We start from the raw sequence: 22304 nt of genomic DNA, 5'->3' as shown, positions 1-22304 counted from the left end.
AGCACACTGTGACCAGGGTTAAAGGCTTTGGTGAACACGACTCGTAATTATCATCGTTTGCTTCATGCTTTTCCAACCAGGAGTCAAAGTATTGCATTCAAAAGTCTTACATGAGCGAACAGAGGCCCATGAACCCGACATCAGCAGGCTTTGGTTGCATAGATACAAAACAATTACATCCATTATACCCTACGCCTACCAAACCCTTCCACAAATGCAAACCCTGAAAAAAAAACCACACCCTCCTGCCAGACTCCAGAAAATATGCACACTAGGGATGTGCACACACACAAAAAAATTGTTTCACGTTTCCTTCAGAAGAATACGCTGCACTGCCCTTCAGTTCAGCATCAGCCCACACCCCTGGAAACTGTTTCCTCCCATCTCCATCAGCACTTTTAACGGACTGGGCTGGAGTAGAAACAGATTAACTTGCAGACAAAACTCCAGCACCCACACAGCAAGTCATTTAAGCTCTCTGAATTTAGCTCTGAACTGGATCTCTACAATCAACTAAATTATCTTGCACTGTAAATGCTCCAAGATAAACAATACAAATGCATGTGTATATTTTTTTAATCTTATTCCCCCACCCAGTATTTGGGCTTTGTTCCTACCTCCTTCTCCACAGGGCGAATTCTCATTTCAGTCTTATCACCCGCACCATCTGATTTATAGGAAGCAATCATTTACCCAAGAATCCTCATGGACTTATCGAAAGCCTACAGGTGCATTGTGTCTCGTTTTTCAGAGTTATCAGGGAGAGGTGAAAGGTCAAAGGGCAAGGAGGAAGGGTTCTGGAAAATAAGGCCGGCCCGGGCGGTGCCACTGGGATAAAATACTGCAAAATTATAATCCAATTAGCACCCCATTGTGGGATTCACGTTTGTAACTCCCTTTTAGCACATTTGAACTACAATTATTTGGCACAGTTCTTGAGGGATCCTATCTGGAAGTACAAAATAAAACCGTGACTACCTTGCCGGCCTGCAGCATTCTGCAGAATTTCCCAAGAGAAATCCCTCTGAACTAGTATCCTTTTTCCCAGTAAATATTTGTGAAACTATTTCACAAACTAAAGGCCTGATTTTCAAAAGCATTTACGTGCTTAAAAATGGATTTTACACATGTAAGCACACTTTACCCGTGTAAGTGGGCTTTTGAAAATTGCTACAATATATGCCATTGAATCGTCCTCAGGATTTACCCGTGTAAACGGCTTCCGAAAACTGCTCCGACAGTATGTTACATTTACGTGCGCAATTCCTTTGAAAATTCACCTGTTAGTGGCCCACGCGCCAAGGGTGTTCTCAAAATAAAATGTCATGTAATTTTTTTTTCACCTAATTCCTCCTGTTTTATAAAAAGAAAAAAAAAATCCCATAAAAATTTGGTGGAAAATAAAAACAGGTTTTGTTGACCATGTTTTGTACTGAACAGCGATGAGATGTTTACCAGCAAGGATATTTCCTAAACAGATTAATACAAGATAAAGAAAAGAGGAGCAAAATTCCATCCGGCAGAATAGTTTATGGAGGTTTATTTTATTAAGCTGGAAGCCACTAGGTGACACCAACAATCTTTACTTCAAGGAGCGGTGCTGCACGGGGAGAAAATGGAGGTAATAGATGACAATTCTCTCCTTAATTAATTAAATTAAAAGCCAGTAATGACTGAAGCTGTATCCCCTGCTGTGGTGTCCCTAAATTGACAGAATAACTGTGACAGAACTGCACTTGCAATGCTCAGGTCTTGAAGCCTAGCCCTGTGGTTAGAGGATGCTCCTGTGAATCACAAGTGACTCCGATTCAAATCCCGCCATTCACTTTGCAGTATTAGCCCTGGAGGGAACTGGATTGTGCAGGGGCTACAGATTAAGTAGAGAAGGGGGAGGATCTACTTGGTCTTGAAAGTTTCCCCCCCCCCCGTATCACCCATGTCTGAATAATTCTTAAATTGGTCCAATCACAGACGTTAGAGCCTACAGAGAACGCGGCTCATTCATGGTACGGCCTTGATCAAGTCAATAAAACTCTCTAGGGTCTATTTTCACAGCAGGTTTTTTCCCTAATCAATGGTGTTAGTAAAATACTACAGAATAAGTCCAACCAAGGGACCCCTGGGTTTATTTTCCATTCAGATTATGTGATTTTAGCATAAAGGATGCTACAGCTCCTCACATTGAGCACTTTGAAACAGAGTTTAGATTGTGAGAACTGGAAGAGCCTGTGTACATTTATTCAATACACCAAAGGCACTAGGGTTTATTTTCATGTTCCTGGAATGTGTTTCTCTTACACAAAGCAGCAGTTTAAGTCATTTCCAGTTTGATATATTGAATTTTTTGGTGTATTAACTTTTATATTAATTTATTTTACTGATGTACTAGTACTAATATATTGATGAACGTTTATTGTACTTTTTTTTTTTTTTGGTTGTAACTCTTTTGGGTTGTACTTTGCTGCAAGGAAGGTGGCTCTAGAAATTAAATTAACACAATCATGTACCAGAAGGGCTTCCTCAGGGCTTTCCATCCTTTGACAGCAACTCCACTCAGAGGAGGAGAAGACAATGGGGATGCAAAAGCTCAGAATGGCACAATGGCTCAGTGGCAAGTCTTGAACGAGCTCCTGCCCCTCAGGCCAATCAGGGTCGGCATACTGTGGCGGGGGGGGGGGGGGGGGGCACATCATAACCCAACAGTGACACCTGCTGGCAAGGCTGACGACACATGTGCACTGAGCTCCTGAGGGAGCTGCAGCCTGCAGTCCCACGCAAGGATGGGCTAGATTGGGGAGTTTAAAGGATTTTTAAAAAATGTAAGGGAGGGAAAGGCTCATGTTGCCCTGTTCGGGTTTGGTTCTGAAACACCTGGAAACTTAAAAGGACAAGGAAGAAACTGCAAAGCCCATAAAATGTAAAGATGTCAGCGCAGCTCATGCTGCAGAACACAAGCAAAGAGTTGTATTATCTGATATTCCGTGGTATAGTAAATCTGTTAAAATCTGGAAAGCTACATGCAAACATAACCTGCAGAAAATTATAGCGTGCACTATCGGTTTTCTTGAAAAGAAGCTATTTTTAGTCCCTGGAACAGCTGGAGCTGCATACATTAATGTAATTTAAGCCTTTGCAGAATGCTTGCAGTTTAGAATGAGATTGCACAGCACAGAGAGAGGAGACAATGTTTTCTTCAGGTTACAAACAAAGACCAGTTTTCAACATCCATCCAAAATTAAAGAAATGCTGTCAAAGGCTTGGATTCCATCACATATCTCAAAATGCCCTTCCATGAAACAGGGGCATGCAGCCGGGTACTTGCAGGGCATCCTGCTGATGTTCTCCTTGTGGGCAGATGGCACCAGGGTGACAACGGCCCGCAGACGCCTCACTACTGCATCCAGCCTGCGATACTTCCTGCCTGACCTTTCCTTCCACGTATGCACGAAAGGAAATTTTGGGCCGGTTTTTAAGACGTACGCGCGGGCGGACATTTGTGCGCGCAACCCGGCGCACACAAATGTGCGCCCAATTTTATAACATGCGCGCGCGTGTTATAAAATCCGGGGTTGGTGCGCGCAAGGGGGTGCAGACTTGTGCACCTTGCGCTCACTGAGCCCTGGGGGAGCTCCAATGGCTTTCCCCGTTCCCTCCGCTCCGCCCCCCCACCTTCCCCTACCTAACTCATCCACTAGCCCTACCTAACCCCCTCCCCCAACCTTTATTTTGTTAGTTGCGCCTGCCTCTGGGCAGGCGTAGGTTGCGCGCACCGGCCAAGTGCCAGCGCGTGATCCCCGGGCCAAGCAGCAATGGAGAGGCCCCTGGACCGCCCACACCCATTTTTTCAAGCCCCCGAGACTTAAACGCGTCCCGGGGCTTGCGCGCGTCACCGGGCCTATGCAAAATAGGCCCGGTGACGCGCGTAGGCTTTGAAAATCTGCCCCTTTATGTTTTGTTTCTGAGAGACCCCACCCAGGAGGCATTATCCTTTTAAAAACTGCCCATGAGCCAATCACACAGCACAACCATTTTTCTGCCAAACAAAACCATAACTTGGTCGTTAAAAATGCATCAATTCTACAAGAAAAGCAATTAAAAGGGGGAAAAAAATAGGATTTTGTTGCCTCCTTACCTGAAACGTAAGCTGCTGCTGAGCTAGCCTGAGAGAGCGCATTCACCACTACCCTAGCCATTCCTTGTAGGTAAGGATAGAATAATCTGATTTTAAGGGCAGGCAACTCCGACACCTGTCTGGAATGATACAAGTAGGGTGTATTGTAACTGGAGGCCAGAGGATGCATGAGATGAGCCTGAAGTTCCTTCCAGCCCTATCCCTCTATCAGTCTGACAGGTTGGGATTATAGAGTCCACTAATAAACACCTATGTCTGGCAGGCAGTAAGGTCTGTAATTAACTAGAAGTCCTAGCAGAAATGCAGGCACTCACTTACAGGCCAATCCAATAAGCTGAGCGTTAAAAAAAAGAAAAACTCTGCACTGTTTTTTTGTTTGTTTGTTTTTTTAAACTCCCGATGCAGAAAGCCATGTTATGCAAATGCATCAGCAGTTAAAAAAAATGAACAAAATCTAAAATGTGCGTTCGGCACAGGCCAGACACACATTTTAACTCAGAAATGGAGAGGGAAACCGTCCGTGACAGCCACTTAGCTGGATAAATACCGATTTATCCATCTATCTGGCAGTGGGAAGCAGCAGCTAGATAGCCGGGTAAATCAGTGCTTCTGTCTACCTGGTGCAGGGCAGTGACCTACGCCAGATAGACAGAAGTAACTGACTTATCCATGGAAAATTTTAAACTTCTTTTTTAAACTTTTTTCCACTTTTCACGGGCTTTAAGTGCCAGCCCAGTATCCCTGGAAGCTCCAGCTCTGACCTGGAATTAAATTTCCAGCGCTATAAAATGTGTACTGGCCAGAAGCAGTCTCTCTGCATTGGGAGGTACTGCTTAATGACCTCATCTGCATGGGATTTCCATGCAAGGGTACTAAACAGTACTCAGACTAGGAAGGCGTATTTTCTGCGCCAAAACTCCTTGCTGCATCGGGATTAAGTTTTGCACGCAGAAAATGCACGCTGAAGTGCAGGCAAAAAGGTCCATTCGACAGACTGCACCTGTTTGCTGGGTCTTTCTAGCAGGCTGAGAGACCTGGGAGGCTCCTTACTCATGGCAGCTATTTAGATCATATTAAGAAGTTACAGCCAATGTAGCATCTGGGTCTGACTCGCAATCTGTAAGTTCTGTAGTTAACCGGAAGTCCTAGCAGAAGCGTAGCTACTTCTGGGTCTGTTTGTCTGGCAGGCTATGCAAAGGACTTAGGAAGCCAGATTTTTAGGCAATAGCCAAGCTACTAATTAAAAAAAAAAAACTTTATGCGAGTAAATAGGCTTCTGAAAATTGCTACCATACATGCTGGTTTTACGTGCGCAGCTCCTTTGAAAATTGACTCCTTAGATTATTACATGGGAAAGGTGGGGTGCTAAGTGGAGATCATGGACGCTTTTCTACCCGGTATGGTGGGAGTACAAGGAGAAAGAGAAAAAAGCCCGTCCTGGATATGTGCATTGGGCACTGGTTCATCCAGACACCCAGAGGTTAGTGGTAAATACCAACCTTCTTTGATATACATAGAAACGTAGGTCATCTTTTCTGCCACCTGTTGCACTCTACAGCTTTTACGGAGTTATTAGCTGAGGGAGAGGCTAGGCCCAAAGCACAGTCCCTTTTCGTATGGAAACACCCATCAGTTGACCAAACAGAAGCCCTGAAAGCAAAAAACGTGCAGACCTTTATCCTGATTTCTGCGTCAAAGGCGGTGAGGTCTTACACGTGGGATTGGAAAGCTATGCGAAACGACTCCTCGCAAGAGTCCCATAGGAAGGCGTACAGAAGATGTCCAAAACCAAGAAATTAAAAATAACTTACGGAAGGCAGGCTCTCTAATTTTTTACTCCGTTATGGCGTATTTCTCAATCTAATGACTCACCACTAATTAGTGGGTGTTTTGCTCAGTGCTTGTAATGTGGTACTATGGAAGTCTATGCAGTGGACTTTTGATGATGAAAGCTTGCTAACGTGTTCAGGCGAGCAGTGGTCCCCACGGAGCGGGCGAGCTGACAGGCGCGCTATGGCAAAATGTCCGCCACAGAGGAGAAAGCAAGGAGCATGGTGAGCAGCACAGCTGATAATTATTTCTCCACAGGAACTCACAGGAGAGAAATTTCATGTCACTGGAAATCCATTTCAGCAGCCGAATTGATGGAAAATATATAAAACAAAATTCTTACGAGTTCTGCCTATAAAATTTAAACAAGAAACCAGTAGAACGTGCAGTGATAGAATTAAACTGGCAGCTGGGTCGGTCTGGCAGGCTGCAGGTTCAGTAAATGCAGGTGTGTCTTAATTATACATATGATCTATGTGGGGGATCTCATATACCTATTTGCCCCATGATGATTGGGTACAAATGAGGAAGACGAGAAACATTCTCCTGGATAAGGAGGGATACAATTGTATGCAAAACTTTAGGTGACCATGGTCAAATTGTATATTTCAGTGAAGACCTAAGTGAACAGAAGCTGTCAAAATCTCCACTTGGTACACAGGGAAACACAACGAGGTCCATGTTCAAAATTCATTTAGACGGATAACTTAAAAGTGATCCATCCAAATGACAAAAACGACATATTCAGTGACTTATTCAGCTAGAATTTAGCCAGATAAGATTTGGGCATTCCAGGGGCGGGCGGGAGGCATTTTGGGTAGGAGGGGAGTTAGCTGGATAAATTATCTGGCTAACTCTGGTCATGCCGCTGACCTGTCCTAAAGTTAGCTGGATAAACTTATCTGGTTAACTTTAAGATAGCTCGGTATATTCAGTGGCACAAGCCAAACAGCGGCTGAAGATGGTCCTCAACATCTTTCTAGAACTTTTAATGCAAAATGATTATTTGCTGATTTTAACAGATTGAAAATAACATAACAGTGAATATGACATATTCAAAAGTTTGTATACCTTCCACTTGAGTCATTACTACTTATTTTAAATAAGGCCCAAAAAATTCATTGACTGGTTAGGCCTTTAGTCAGGTTGTGATTTTTGTTCTTTCTACTTTCAACAACCATGGCCACCAATTAGAGGCTGTGTCAGCTTCTGTTCACTTAAATATTCACTGAAACCTACAATATGACCAGGAGTGGCTAACCTTTGCATACAACAGTATCTTATAAGTGGTCACACTCTATGGCTGACAGATGGAATATATCCTTAGCAAACTGGATGGGTCATTGGTATTTTTCTGCTGTCATCTACTAAAATACTATGTTACTATTCCTTTTACAGGTAGGATCCCCTTTCTTCTGTCCCACCCTGACTGATGGATTCATGATATTTCTTTCCATTGGAGATGAGTTCATAGTCTTCCCTTGACTTGAGTTGACCGCTGGCTTCCACCTCATCTTTTTGAAACTCGGGATCCTCTGTACTGATCCTAGGCTTTCATGAATTACCTTACTGTCTGTGTCGTCACCTGGGAAGAGGGTTACACAAATCCAGTACCCTTTCTGTGAAGAAATATTTTCTGATGTTCCTCCTGAGTCTATCCCGCTTGGAACGTCAAACCCTGACCTCTTCTTGTAGACCATTCTTTCCTCTCAAAAAGTTGCTTCTTGTACATTATTTATTTGGATGCCTCTGTACCACAATATGAGCATTTGTCCATAGCATGGCTTATGAGATCATGACGATAGGTACAATAGATGCACAGACAGACAAACTGATAAATTGATTAGAAACATAGAAATGACGGCAGAAAAGGACCAAATGGTCCATCCAGTCTGTGCAGTAAGCTTAAGGCAGTATCTGCTGTCCCGTGTAGGTTATCCCATACTTATTAGATGAACATATCTGTCCCTGCAAACAGGGTGTTACTGAAGGCACAGTCTGATTCTAAAACAAATACAAAGGTTTATAATTCTTAATGCTTTCCACAGAATAAAATATATGCATGTAAATTTATGCAAAATATACAGAGCTCTGGGTTTGATGGGATATATGCAAGACTTTTTATTTTATGGGTGTTCCACCTGTTTGAAGTTTCAAAAAAAACAAAAAAACAACCCTTTATTCTGTTGGGAAAAGTCTGCAAGGAAAACCTGATGAGCAAGGTCCAGCGCAAAGAGCCCATGAAAATCATGGCACGCATTAAATCAAGTATCTGTGATCTCTCCCAGACCTCCAAAAATAAAACTCGCCCAGTTCAGCAAAGCTCCTCAGTGCCACAGCTTGTAAAAAGCAAAACACCTTAAAATGTTTCCACAGCTACGGTTTATAAAGAATAATTTCAAGATAAAAATAGAGGCTTGTAAATGACAAGTGTTTGACTGCCGGCCAGCTCTTTCTGAACGGAAAACCAATTCCCCACTACAAGAAAGGGTACCAGCAGTTCAAGTCCAATAATACACTTGAAAAACTGGCATCCTCGGTACTGCAAAGGGCAGCGGTGCTAAAAATAAAGCTCCTGGAGCGAGTTTATCACCCGATAAATATCTGCATTTGGGAACGCTTCTGCAGCCCATCTCAGGCACTAAGGGGAAGGGGGTGATAGATAGGGGCAGGATACAGAATTTACTCTGCATTGACCATCACTTATGGATCACATGCTCGCTCTACAACGCGCTAAAACAATCATAGTCCAATCTAGCTATATAAGGTGGGATGGAAAGACTGTAGGGAGACCCTATCTAGGGTCCATACTAATCCCACCTAAGTTTTGTCCCCAGTGTGGGTGCTAAGGTGCTCAGCTTGGCCTATGAAATGGGAATGGAAAAGAAGACCAACATTTACAGGCTCTGACACTGTTTTTATGTGCATCAGAGACGTAACCAGTAACTTGCTGTAAAATCTGTTTGTTTTCTAATCGGAATACCTCAAATCAATTGTTTTGGCTCTCTGAACTTTCTTTCGGGATAGGAGAAGGCGGCTGTGTATCCCCCTCCCCCCTTGGTAGAAAATAAAAGCCATTAGATAATAAACACAGTCATTTGCACTAACTGAATCCACAATCAACTTTTATGGCTTCTGCAAGATTTTTAATCAACGCACGATGATGCAAAATGTCAACAGGTTTTATCCTCGATACAATATTTTCTTCCTAATGGTGTCATTACAACTGGGTTATTAAACATCTTTAATGACACCCAAAAGAGACTTTCATCAGCGCCAAAGTCTCAGCAAAGAAAAAGGCACTAATTGAGCAGAGCCTGCCGATAAAATCCTGAACTTCCACAGCGATCCTCAAGACGAGGTGGAAACGCTTCTCCTCGGAACGGTTACGGAAAATTAATTTGCCGTTAGGGCAGCAGTTTCCGTGGGAACAACTCGCGGTTTTGTTTTGTTTTTTTTTAAACCAAAGAGCTCCAAAAGGTGAGGGTGCGTTTTGCTGGAGAGCGCCAGAAACGCTGACACCTGTGACGGGAGCATGGCCAGATCGCGGGGCAGGCTCGCTGCGAAGGGTGACCACTCTGAGATCCATGCCAGGGGCAGGGAGAGACGGGGGGGACGGGACGGTCATATCAGTCTGTGACTGAGCCGTGTCGCCCAGCGACTGCCCCCCCCCCCCCCCCCCCGTCACGCCGAGCGTGCCATCGTGCCCGGCCGTGCTCCAGGCCGGTGGTGACGTTTTACACAAGGAGGTGCGTTTCACGGAGGCGCGAGTGCGGGCGCATGGCTCGTTGCTGCCTGCATGGGGGCCCCACTGAACTCATCGAAAGCTAAAACAGGGGGGGCTCTCACAGGAGGAGGCGAGAATTCAGGTCTGCAGTCGTTTGTTAAACCAGCAAGCCTTCGGGACCGGCCAGCCTAGGGATCACAGTGGTTAAGGGCAGCAGATGCGAGTTCTATTTAAGCTCAGCAGATGACCCCCCATGTCAAAAACTTTTAAACAAGCAGATTCTGTGCACTTAAAGCGCTGCCTTCTGGTTTTGTTGTGTTACCTTTATTTTTCTAACAAAGAATCTGTGCAACAGTAAGGATGTTACCTAATTATCTCCCCCCCCCCACCAGAGGTATTACATATTGTTCAGATATTTAAAATGACCTATTTGCTGTTAAATCATCTCATATTTGTGCAACTGTTAAAATCTGTCTTATTCATTCTGTTCTCAAAGAGCTGCCAGATACTTAACCACTTCTGCGTGGCTTAATAGAAATTAAGAGTGCAAGCCCTCACTGCCTCTGCAAATGGGGACAAACTGTGCCCAGATGGGCCTGGCTCCTCTGCCTGAAAACCCGGGGAGAGAACTAAGGGCCTGGGGTCAGTAAACTTTTTCCCCGCGGGCAGAGAACGAGAGAAAAGCTTCAGTGAGCCAGAACCCCCCGGGTGTGCCGTACCTGGAACCCACCTACTATCCCCAGATCTGTTGCTGCCAGGCTGCGTTCTCAGGCTGGCGGGAGGGCTGAATGGGGGGGCATTAGCCACTCTCAGGCTACATCTGCTGTTAAGTCAGCGACATGCTTGACCTGTGAGGGGTGGGGGGAGACACAGGAAGGGGAGAGCAAAACAGTATAAGACGAATCCCTGACGGGAGCTAGATGAAACAAGTAAGGACGGAGGAAATGCTTGGCAGCCATCGAAACTTAAACCCCGCAGTCGGGTCCTACCGGCGAGCAACAGCGCCCTGTGCTGCTATCCAGGGAAGGGGGCATCAGAAGCAAGAAACTGCACAGCTGGTGCTGCCACTCTGGGGGCAGTGCAGACCGAGGACCTGATTTATTACCGGGTTTTCCCTAGGCACAGGTGTTTAGTTATTTGCACGTATATATTGCTTTTTTCGCATTGCTCTATGCGCATAAACACTTTACACAGAAATACATGAAGTACGGTTTAACAGGCATTAAATAGAAGATCATTTTCCTAAACAAATTGGGTGGGGGGTGTGAGGTGCACATAAGCTTTCTCTGCTTGTGCTGCTTTAATATTCAGCAAGGATTTCAGTGGCAATTTTTCCCTTCCATGAACTGCACAGAAACCTAGCTTTAAAAAAAAAAAAAAAAAAGAAGTTAATGGTGCTCTGCCCATCTTCCCATTTCTCAATCTATAAAGAAAGCAGTGGCTGCCAGTTACCGCAGACAAAACTCTCAGGGACTCTCCTTTTCTCTGATTTTTGTGTCATCCCTGCGGAGGGAGGGTCATTTCCACTGGTGTGCATCATATATAAACATCGTCAACGACACAGTCCACCTCAACATTCACATTGTTAGAAATAATTCTTTAGACCATCATGCTAGGCGTCATCAGGGTGATGTATTCAATCATTCACACATTCTTCTGCCTTTTGTATAATCATCGTTCCTACACAAATGTCCCAATATTTATTAGCTTGGAAATGTCCCACTGTAATATTTTTTGTTTTAGATTTTTATACTATGCAAGTAATATGAACTTTTCCATGATACCTTACTGAAAATATCTGATAAAACTGTACCCTTGGTTTGAAACACGGACCCGTGTCGGGCTTGAAGTTGGGCGTCTACTGAGAGTCTTTCATTCAACGTCTGTGTTCCTTTGACATGACTGATCTTATATGAGATAAGTGCTTGGATCACTTTCCTTTTCATATTAAAAATGATTTTACTTGCATAATATAAAAATCTAAAAAAAAAAAAGATTACAGTGGGACATTTGTGTTAGACCGATGATTATACATAAGGCAGAAGAATGTGTGAGTATCTGAATACATTACTCTGATCACGCCTAGTATGAAGGTGTAAAAAAATATATTTTCATCAATTTCAGTGTTGAGGTGGACTACGATGTTGATGCTGTTTCAATATCCACGCAATTCTATTTCACTCTGAGGTTTATTTTGATTGTACATTCATATATAAACAACGGCAGGGGGAAAAGAGGCAAAGGGGAATTAGATTCAGACAGCAACCAACAAGGACATTGAATTTTCTGTCTAGTAAAACAAGTAACTTGCTGATGCGGCTGTTACTACCCTTAACCTATAGGCCTGATACTTTTGATGCAACTCCAACATTGCTCTCTGCTTCAACGGCAAGAGGTAACGGGGAATTGGACTCAGACAGCAACCAACAAGGGCACTGACTTTGATGGTCTGGGAAACTGATAAGTATGGGGATTACCTGCACAGCGTGGCAGATACTACCATAAGCTTGCTGGGCAGACTGGATGGACCATTTGGTCTTTTTCTGCCGTCACTTCTATGTTTCTATATACATAGGTGCGCCTAAAGTTATGCCTGGATTTTATAAGCTGTGCGGCGGAAGCCACATATGTTTCAGTACTCGTATGTTTTGTTTTTTTTAATGCAGAGATCTGCACACCTGTTTTATAAAAGTGCATACACATATTTTAAGCCTTAAATAATTGTAACATTTGTGCATAACAACCCTCAGTTTATGTGGGGCGCTTGTATCTCGCTTATGGAAATACTTAACTTTGTGCGCGCTTCCAAGCACCAGTTGGCTGACTCCTCCACCAGTTTGACCCAAACCTTCACCATTTCATCCAAATCCTCCATCACTCGCTCAAGACCCCCCCCCCCCCACACACACAAACAAAAACAGACAAAACTGGTCAGATTTAATATTGCAACTTGGTTAGCAGGTGTAAGTGCATGCGAGCGTTTGATGACTTGTGCGCACGCTCCGCTTCTGAAACACAGAAATGTGTGCACGCTTCCCAGCCCCGCCCTGGAACGCCGTCGTTCTCTGCACAAGCAGCAGTAACGCTACAAGCACACTCCCACCCTTCCTAAAATGTGTTTACCACGCGCACAGGCTGCTCACATACGCGTGCGACCCCCGCACAGGTCTTTGAAAATGACCTCCTTAGTGTTCGTATTTTATGCACCCCCAATCCTGCTTTATACGCAGCACAAACTTCTCACAGACTAACACAAGCCTGGAAATGTATTCCACTTCTTACCAGGAGTTAAATTATGAGCACTGAGAGCCCGTATACACCTCCTTGCATTGGTGGTGATGGTGATGGTGGTGGGGGGGGGGGGGGGTGGGACGGTAATGGCCAATAGCTTGATTAGCATGGGATATGCACGACGAGATGCTGTGTGTGCACACGCTAGTGCTATTCTGTGTGCAGATATTAGTGCCAGCTATTACATCCATGCCTTCTTCACAACTATGGGTAAAATGCTTAGTATACCTGACCCCTTGGTCATTTCTACCATTGTGAAAGTAAATAAATCAGTCCTCACTGAAGCCTCCCCAAGCACTGCACTGATGCACGTAACGCATGAATACAGCACAGACAGCTGAAGAGCGGATCTTCATTAGAGCCTATAGGAGCATGACCTCGATATACAGTATGGATACCAGCCAAGGGGACACAGTGGAGGAGATTATAAAAAAAAAATAAAAAAGCAGCTTTTCCTTAATAAAAAGTAGGTGCCTGCTAGAATAAAATATGTTAAGAGAAAACAGAAAGAGAAGCCTGGTATAAAGGCCAAAAGGAGACGTTAGAGAGACGCAGGTTGATCGTGTCTTGCTGCTTTAATGCCAGGGCTTCAGCTGAAAATTACAGAGAACAGAAAATGAACTTCCAGAGAAGGCAGGAAAGGTCTGGTGAAGCCCTGCAGCAGCATCACAGGAAGAAGACCAAGAAAGCAAACTTCCTTCCCACATGAAAACCCGGCCGTGACTTTATATGCAGCGTCAGTGACGGCTTTTACACTCTACCAGCCTGCAGGCTCACATCAAAATAGAAATAGCTTCCTAATGTACAAATATGGTCAAAATCCTTTTGCAGCGTTGAAATACCTTCCCGGGCATAAGCACTGCACAACACAGGCAGCGCTCCTCCCGGCTGCACCAGCAAGCTGCAGGTAAGACTCTTACCGCAGAGGAACGCTGCTATTTAATATAACATAGTCAGTCTCCAACTTAAATCTAGGGGAGAGGTCTCAATTCCCACGCAGCCCTTCAGGATTCAATTATTGCATCTGGTAGGCGGAATGCGCTCAGGTGTCATCTTAAGGAAAAGCGAAGGCTTGTGACCAGAATAGGCTGCAAGGGTCAGTCTGATCCTGGGGTCAGGTTCACCCTGGATGCCAGCGAGGAAGACGCCCGCACATCCCAGCAATGCACCTGTCAGTCGCGGTATTCCTCTGACCGGCACGGGCCGAAGAGGGGGTCCTGTGGGCAGAGGCCGAAGACCGCAGAGGACACGGGAGGATTCATCAGCCTCCCCCACCCCTTCCGCTCCAGTTCCAGCTTTCACTGCCTCCCCCGCCCCCTCCCGTTCCAGTTCCAGCTTTCACTGCCTCCCACCATCTGAGTAAAGCGTGAGGTGCACTGCACTTCTGAGCAGCTGCCAGGCCAAAGGACTCACGATTCAGAGACTACAGTAACCCAAGCTTTCCCCCCCCCCCCCCCCATGCCACACCGGGTGCCTGGCCCGGAGCATCAACCTTCAATTTCACTTTCAAATGAATAAGCCGCTTTTCCAAGTACAACCTGCTTAAAGCAGTACAGAGCAGGGAGGCAATAAATAATAATAATAAAAAATAAAAAAAAAGATACAATGCATGAAGGAAGTCCTGTTAATCCCATTTCTAAACTGATCCAGAAGCAGCCAGGAAAAATGCAGAACAGCAAGATTCAGACACAGCGGCCGGAAATAGAGGCAGACAGAAAAACAGAGAGATAATATAAATAGACGGGTAAGAGCAGCAAACGTACATGTCACTCTCTACTTCAGTAAAACAGCCACACCTTTTTTTCTAAGCTCCTTGCCTTTCAAATAAGCCCAATGAACTGAATCTGTATCCAGTATCCTTGCAATCAGAATTTTCTGCATGCATGCAACACAACGGGGGGGTTTTTTTTTATCCTTAGACCACCTGAATAAATGTCCAGGACAATGCAATGGATGATTCTTCTTTGCCAGGAAAAAGATAAGAGCCAACTCACCTGCGTATCCAAGCCGCTCTGCTGGCCCTGGAAGGCCTTGAGGGGTACCTGGCTGGCACACAGGGGCAGGGGCTGGGCTACTTTCTCCCCCAGCCTCAGGTAAGGGATGCTTCTGGCCGGGACCTGAAGGATCGGGGGGGCGCTGTGCACGGGTTTCGGTAGCCCCGATTTCATTTTGGAAGCCACCAGGATGGCTGGCATTTTTCCCTCTGCTTTCCGGACAGGCTCTCTCTCAGCAGCAGCAGCAGCAGGGGCGACCAGGCATGGAGAAAACACTGGAGCCAGCAGCCGGGATGTGCAGACCCAGGAAGGGAAAACTGAGGAGGAGCAGCAGCTAAAGCCAAAAAAAAAAAAAAAAAAAATGTCTGCAGGGTCCTGCTCAGCAACCACCGCCTCCTTCACATGTGCCTTCGTCTTCCCTCCGGCTGCCTCCTGTAATTTGCTTCCTTGGAAACTGCAGCTTTCTTGCTTCGTTAGCTCGGGGACAGAGCGGGGCTGCGGCAGATGCTCCCCGGGTGCCAGGCGGAGGAGGGGTTCCCAGCTGAAGATGGCAGAGGGGCAGGCAGGTCACCGCGCTAGGGACCGGTGCCCTTGGACACTTGCCTGGCAGGTGGCAAGGAAGAATGCAGCAGAAATGTCCATTCGTAGCCTTCAGTCCGAAATTCTTTCAGCCTCCTCCTCCCCCCACAGAGACAAAACGCGAACTCATCCGGCTGCAGGGATGAATGCAGGGCACGCACCAGAGAGAGGGAGGGAGGGAGCGCGTGCCGGGGCACATCTGGGCAGAGCTCGCATCATGCAGGGTCCTTGGGTCAGTGCCTGCTCTGGAGATGACTCCAGGCTGGGCTGGGCTTGGGATGGGGAACCCTGATTGGTCCCCCTCCCCAATCAGAGACTCCAAACCATCCCTGCAAAAGGAGGAGTGGCCTTTGCCCCTGTGACTGGCAGGAAACTCCTCTCACACTGCGCCCTGCATGGAAAGGCGCGGGCCGTGCAACAGCCGGGGGAAAAGCTTTGCAAATCATTTCAAAGAGAGACAATTCAAATACAAACACAGCAGGAGCACCGGGGAGGGAGATGGGGAAGCCCGCCCAGCCTAACTGCCAGGGCCCCCGCCTCCCCGAATACTAAAGCCAGTTTCAGTCCTACAGCGGTGCAGGACTGACAGCCCGGTGTGATCTGCTCTGGACAGCGTCAGGGTGCATCCTGCCCCGCTCCGGAGCCTGCTCCATATAGGAGGGAGGCTCAGCTTACACTCTGTACAGTTCTGTTTTGCGTTTAGCCTGACCGGTCAGGCTGAATGCCTGCCTCTAAATCCTGGGATCTCTCTAAAACCAGGATTCTCAGCTGCTCAAGGAAAAGCAGCACAAGAGACATTTTCACCGATTTCAATAGAGAAGAGAGAGAGTTTGACAGTAGATTAAAGTCTGATAGATACTGCAAAATGTGTAACTTCTTTTTTTTATACGTACTTATTACCTCCCTAATGTCTACAAATCAGCAGGCAAGACCTCACCTTATGAGAACATAAAATTCAGGGGCAGCAGTGAGCTGGGATCTAAACTGCAGCTAAACCGATTTAAAAAAAAAAAGCTTTACAGAAATAAACCTTAGTGGAGAGGGTTCACACCAGAAGCCAGAAGCCGGGTGTGCTCGTCAGGACATCCATAACGCACATGCAGGAGATATATTTGCATGCATTGGAGGCAGACCTGCCTTGTGGCACTTGAGAAGCAGGGTTGCCTAACCCCTGGTTTACACAAACTCCAGAGTGGATCGCTTCGGAAAGGCTGGTGAAGTCCTTTATAACGGTTTGGATCCCCCGCACTTACAGGTCGATCCAGTATCGTCCGCTCGAGGATTGCCCGTCTGTAACGTGCTCGTAGCGCACAATTCGGGCGCGCAAGGCAATTCGGCGATACAGTCTCCAGTTTCACGCGTCCGTATCGCTTCTGAAAACAGACGCATAACCCTTTCCGCACCCGGCATGTAAATGAACGAAAAAGCTGTATAATGAAGGAATTAGCTATTCCCCTGCGATACTGTAACGGGCGCTGATATTATCTCCTCCGTAACCCGCTGTTCTGCCGCGGCCTTAACTTGCTAGTTTACCGCCTCCCCCTAGTAGGAGTTAGTGTAGTGTAGTGTAGGGTAAAAACATTGCTTACCCGCCCTGGTCCCGTCCGGTCTCCTGCAGCCCCGTCCGGACCGGACGGGGCTGCAGGAGACCGGACGGGACCAGGGCAAAAAAAAACAAACGAAAAAGTAGCAAGGCTCGGGCCTGCTATGGTAAGTTTAAAAAGTGTAAAAAACAAAAAACCTGTGTGTTATATAAAAAAATAAAACAATTTTAAATACCTGTCGGAGGGCCGTGGGTCCCGGTGGGCGGCGGGCAGCCATCAGCGGCATCCGGTAGTCCCTTCTCCCTTCCTCCCTCCCTCCCCTGCCTGGATGAGCGCCAAAATCGCACGGGCGGGTCGGCAGCGGGGGGGCGGCAGCAGGATCCGGGCGCGGCGGGTAGGCAGCAGCGGGGTCCGGGGGGGCAGCGGCAGCGGGGTCCGGGGGGGGCAGCGAGATCCGGGGGGGTGGCAGCGAGATCCGGGGAGCCAGCAGCGGCAGCATGTTCGATCGAGCAGGCAGGTAGGTGGCAAAGTAAAGATGGCCGCCTGCACGGGAAAATCGTGCAATTGGCCCCTGAAGACGTGACGTCACGACGTTTGGCGTCACGGGGTGTGACGTCACGTCTTCAGCGGCCAATTGCACGATTTTCCCGTGCAGGCGGCCATCTTTACTTTGCCACCTACCTGCCTGCCCGATCGAACATGCTGCCGCTGCTGGCTCCCCGGATCTCGCTGCCACCCCCGGACCCCGCTGCCGCTGCCCCCCCGGACCCCGCTGCTGCCTACCCGCCGCTCCCGGATCCTGCTGCCGCCCCCCCGCTGCCGACCTGCCCGTGCGATTTTGGCGCTCATCCAGGCAGGGGAGGGAGGGAGGGAGGAAGGGAGAAGGGACTACCGGATGCCGCTGATGGCTGCCCGCCGCCCACCGGCCGCCTGGACCCACGGCCCTCCGACAGGTATTTAAAATTGTTTTATTTTTTTATATAACACACAGGTTTTTTGTTTTTTACACTTTTTAAACTTTTTTACACTTCCTGGTGCCTGTCATTTCAAATGTCATTTGAAATGACAGGTACCAGCGCACCCAGGTTACTGTATAGGCGCTGTTACAGCGCCTATACAGTAAAATGGGTTGCGCGGGCATAACCCTTCCCTAACGCTTCACAGCCTCGGCATGCATTTGCATGCGATTAGAGGAGAGTATCGGGGAGTTAGTGAAGAGAACTGTGCGTGCGGGGAGGAAGGGTGCGCCTGACACTACCTCACTGTTTTTACCGCGGCCTTACTGGATCGACCTGTTAGAAGGAGGTTGTACGACGTCATTCCAAAGATCATCATCTCTCTTTGCACCCCGCTCCCAAATCTGCAAGTGCCTGGCAACAATCTTTGCTGACGTACTTCAACCAGAGGCTTTGCTAGGTTCTTAAAGAGCTGGGGGCCCATGCTGTCTCCCCCCTGAGATTCTGATAATTAACTTCAAGAATCACAACGAATGATCCTGTGAAAGCCCGGGACACCAATGTTACTGAGATCCTGCTGGCCCTATGAGGACAACTTAAGAAATTGGCACCAACCACACTGGAAGAGCCGCTCATCCAGATGAGGAGCAAGTCCGTAGGATCTCGAGTTTTAGGGCTTTCAGGACAAGGAAGGGTCCTGGGTCAACTGGGGGCAGGGTTGGCGCATCCCAATAAGCGAACTAGGCGGTCGCCTAGGGCGCCAGCCATTAGGAGGGCGGCAAAGAGCAGCCATGTGGGGCCACGAGCATCGCCCAACCTGCTCATGGCCGAGTGAAGCAGAGTCTCGGGGGACCACGAGCGGCGCCTCTGTGTGTGTGCGCGAGTGAGAGGGATTGTGTGAAAACAAGAGAGCAATGGTGTGAGTGAGAGAGAGGGAGGGAGCCTGCGTAACGTATGTGTGTGAGTGGGACAAGGAACCTAAGTGTGTGTAAGAGACGGGGCCTGTCTGAGTGAATGAGGTCGGGGCTGGAGCCAGGGCCTGGACCGGGAGGGGGGCACAAGGCAGAAGGTTTGCCTAGGGCACCTCGCACTGGCCCTGACTGAGGGGCGCGTGCAGGATGAAGAACCAGAGGGGTCTTCAAGACCCTGGATATTAAGAACATAAGAACATAAGAAAATGCCATACTGGGTCAGGCCAAGGGTCCTTCAAGCCCAGCATCCTGTTTCCAACAGTGGCCAATCCAGGCCATAAGAACCTGGCAAGTACCCAAACACTAAGTCTATTCCATGTAACCATTGCCAATGGCAGTGGCTATTCTCTAAGTGAACTTAATAGCAGATAATGGACTTCTCCTCCAATAACTTATCCAATCCTTTTTTGAACCCAGCTACACTAACGGCACTAACCACATTCTCTGGCAACAAATTCCAGAGTTTAATTGTGCGTTGAGTAAAAAAGAACTTTCTCCGATTAGTTTTAAATGTGCCCAATGCTAACTTCATGGAGTGCCCCCTAGTCTTTCTACTATCCGAAAGAGTAAATAACCGATTCACATCTACCCGTTCTAGACCTCTCATGATTTTAAACACCTCTATCATATCCCCCCTCAGTCGTCTCTTCTCCAAGTTGAAAAGTCCTAACCTCTTTAGTCTTAACTGGGCAAACTGGCGGAGTAACTGGAGAAACCGGGTTGTCCCTCGTGCGAGAAGGTTTTAAAATCCGCCCAATGCGTGCAAAAGCCAGCAAAGCCCTCGGAAGGACACGTTTTCTCGAGCAACCTCTTAAGACGCGCGGGAGGTGTATTTTTTTTTTTTTTTAATACGAACGCGTGCAAGTGAACCCACGATTTAAAATTGCAGCACGTCTCCGCTCGTGCGCGGACACGCGCGCGTACGGGCTCACGAGCGCTCGTTTTGCAAACTGGCCTGAAAGTGCCCCGGGCTCTAGCAGCCTCGTCCAGCACAGGCTCTGCTTTCACCGAGGAAGAGCAAGTGCCGCGGGCCAGCAGGTAACGGAGCAAAACGCTGTGATCTGAACTGGGAAGAGCAGGTAAAGTAAAACGGCCTCCTCTCCTGCCCGACTACCTACTATCACCACTTCTTATTTCTAAAGCGCTACTAGGACTTGCGCAGCCGTGTGCGGACGCACATAAGAGACCGTCCTGCTCCATGGAGCTTACAATCTAGTCCAAAATGGATAAGATTAGATGAAGGGAAAGCAGAGGGCGGTTGTAAATCTTGAGGACTAATACAGAAACATGCAATAAAGGATCACTTACAGCGGCTCGGAGATTCATGAGTTATATTAATATACTAGGTTTGCCCTTCTGCAGATGGGAGCTTGGATGCCAGCCAACCCTCCCCTATGTAATTTGCTACATCTGTGAGCTGCTCACAGTGCATGTCCTGCCCCAAACAACGTACTTGGCACTGCGTTTTCAGAAGATTTCATGACTGATTTCGTTTCCTTGAGGCGCCTTCTCGGTATCCCACCCAAAACTGTGCCTTGAGTTTAATTGAAGAAGAAATAGAATAAGAATGATTTCCTCACGGCACGCAAAGCTGGCATTTTCTGTGCGTTTTCCATGGGTGTAAAACATGCTTCGTAACACTATCCACTCTCTGTGCGGGTAAAAGCACACGCGGAGAGTTTCGCACTGGGAAAACAGCGCGCGTATTCCATCCGCGGCTAAGACGAGCTGCATTCCCGGCGGCAGAGATCGATGGAGTGGATCTGTGTGCGTACATGTCTTTTTTTTTTTTTTTTTTTTTAAATACTCGTCGTCTTTCTCAGGCTTTTAACACTACTCTGTGAAATTCTGCCTGGCAACGTATTATAAGTACTGAAATTTTCACATTTTAAAAAGCCATCCCCGAGTTTGTTTGGTTTTGACCCGACCACTGAAAAACCCCAAACTCTTCACAGCAGCAATGTGACCCAACAATGCCAGTCCCTTGTCAATAAACTAGAATGATAAATGCATCCATTTTACTACATTCATCCTCTTCCAACTTTTTATTAAACCTCTAAATACAGATCTTCTGCTAGCTAGACGGGTGCATTTCACAATTCTCATCTGTCATTGTCCAATAAATTAACCGAGTGCACAGAACCAAACACCCCGAGGTAAGCCAGATATAACAAAACGATTGCTGTTCAGTCAGGACCAGGAAAACGGCATTTCCCTGCATGGGGAAAGGTTGACGGCCACACACACAAGGCCGAGCAGCACAATGTCATGTTGGATTTCTGCGAGACCGAACGCTCCCGGCTGAAAACGGCGATTAGCATGCCCGTATACCGAACCAGCGCACAAGTCAATACCAAAGGCCTTAACCTTGCATTAGCAAACATCAATAGAAATTTGGCCTTTCCTGGCACTCGCTGCTCCATCCAGCAGGGACAGGAGGGTGAGTTGAGAGATGTGATAGCAAAACGCGGGATGGTAATCTTTGAGAGGAAGCACTCGGTGGTTGTAGGGCACGTGTACTGTGCTTGCACCACAGAGGGGGAAAAAAAAATAAGATCCAGGATATGACTGGAAGAATTTATTTTATCGTGGGAGATCAAGAAAATCTTTTTCTAGACCAGCCCACCAGAACTGGAGCAGCAGAAACTAATAATCCTCCAAATATTATGGCCGATTCATTTCCCTCGTCCACTGGCTAAAATTTTCCCCGCCCGGGTGTATTCTACAGGAAGTCCCGGTGTTACTGTCCAGCTGGCACCGTACAGCCCAGGACGGAACGGCAACACAGCACGCTTCCAAACGATTAACACCACAGAAAAAAAAACTGTTCCCCTTTCCTTCTAGAATCATCTTTTTCCATATTCCACAGAGGCAGAGTGGAAAAATATGAACGTCAAACGACGTGAAAGAGCTCACCTCGTGGGATCAAACAAACAAGAAGGCAAGAGCCAAAACCACCTCTCCTATTTCTAACCCTGCACCCTCATATTCCCAGTCCCTTGAGACGGGTCAACAGGAGTAACTGGTCAGCAGAGGCCACGGCCCCACACTTCGCTGGAAGCAGAGGGAGTTCGTCTCTGGATGAATACGATAATGTGGAGGGCTAAGGGCAGGCTGGCCGGCTGGATCTTCCAGCCCTACAATAACTGGTGTACTGGGGGTAGGGTGGAAATGGCTGGGTGCACACGAAGCACTGCATCTTATTCCCTGAAGGAGCTGATATCCATATACTGTTTTTTCCTGTTTTGATTACGCAGCAATAAAAATTATAAATAAAAAA

General features: G+C 47.2%; 1 protein-coding gene across 8 annotated transcripts in view; it reads right to left on the bottom strand.

Moving 5' to 3' along the window:
- The window catches only part of NAV2 (neuron navigator 2), a 457796-nt gene that overhangs the window by 250430 nt on the left and 185062 nt on the right, over positions 1 to 22304 (bottom strand). For 3 of the 8 annotated variants that reach the window (XM_029583043.1, XM_029583045.1, XM_029583046.1), the window contains exon 1: positions 14975 to 15795. The exons of 1 other annotated variant lie outside the window; for it this stretch is intronic. In XM_029583043.1, coding sequence (XP_029438903.1) covers positions 14975 to 15175 — 201 coding nt within the window. In that variant the 5' untranslated portion in view covers positions 15176 to 15795. Of the gene's footprint in view, positions 1 to 14974; positions 15797 to 22304 lie in introns of those variants that run through there. 4 more of the 8 variants (XM_029583048.1, XM_029583049.1, XM_029583042.1 and 1 more) reach the window with 3 other exon arrangements.

The sequence above is a fragment of the Rhinatrema bivittatum genome, chromosome 17, assembly GCF_901001135.1.
Source record: "Rhinatrema bivittatum chromosome 17, aRhiBiv1.1, whole genome shotgun sequence".
NCBI lineage: Eukaryota > Metazoa > Chordata > Amphibia > Gymnophiona > Rhinatrematidae > Rhinatrema > Rhinatrema bivittatum.
This window is presented reverse-complemented; position numbering and strand designations above follow the sequence as displayed.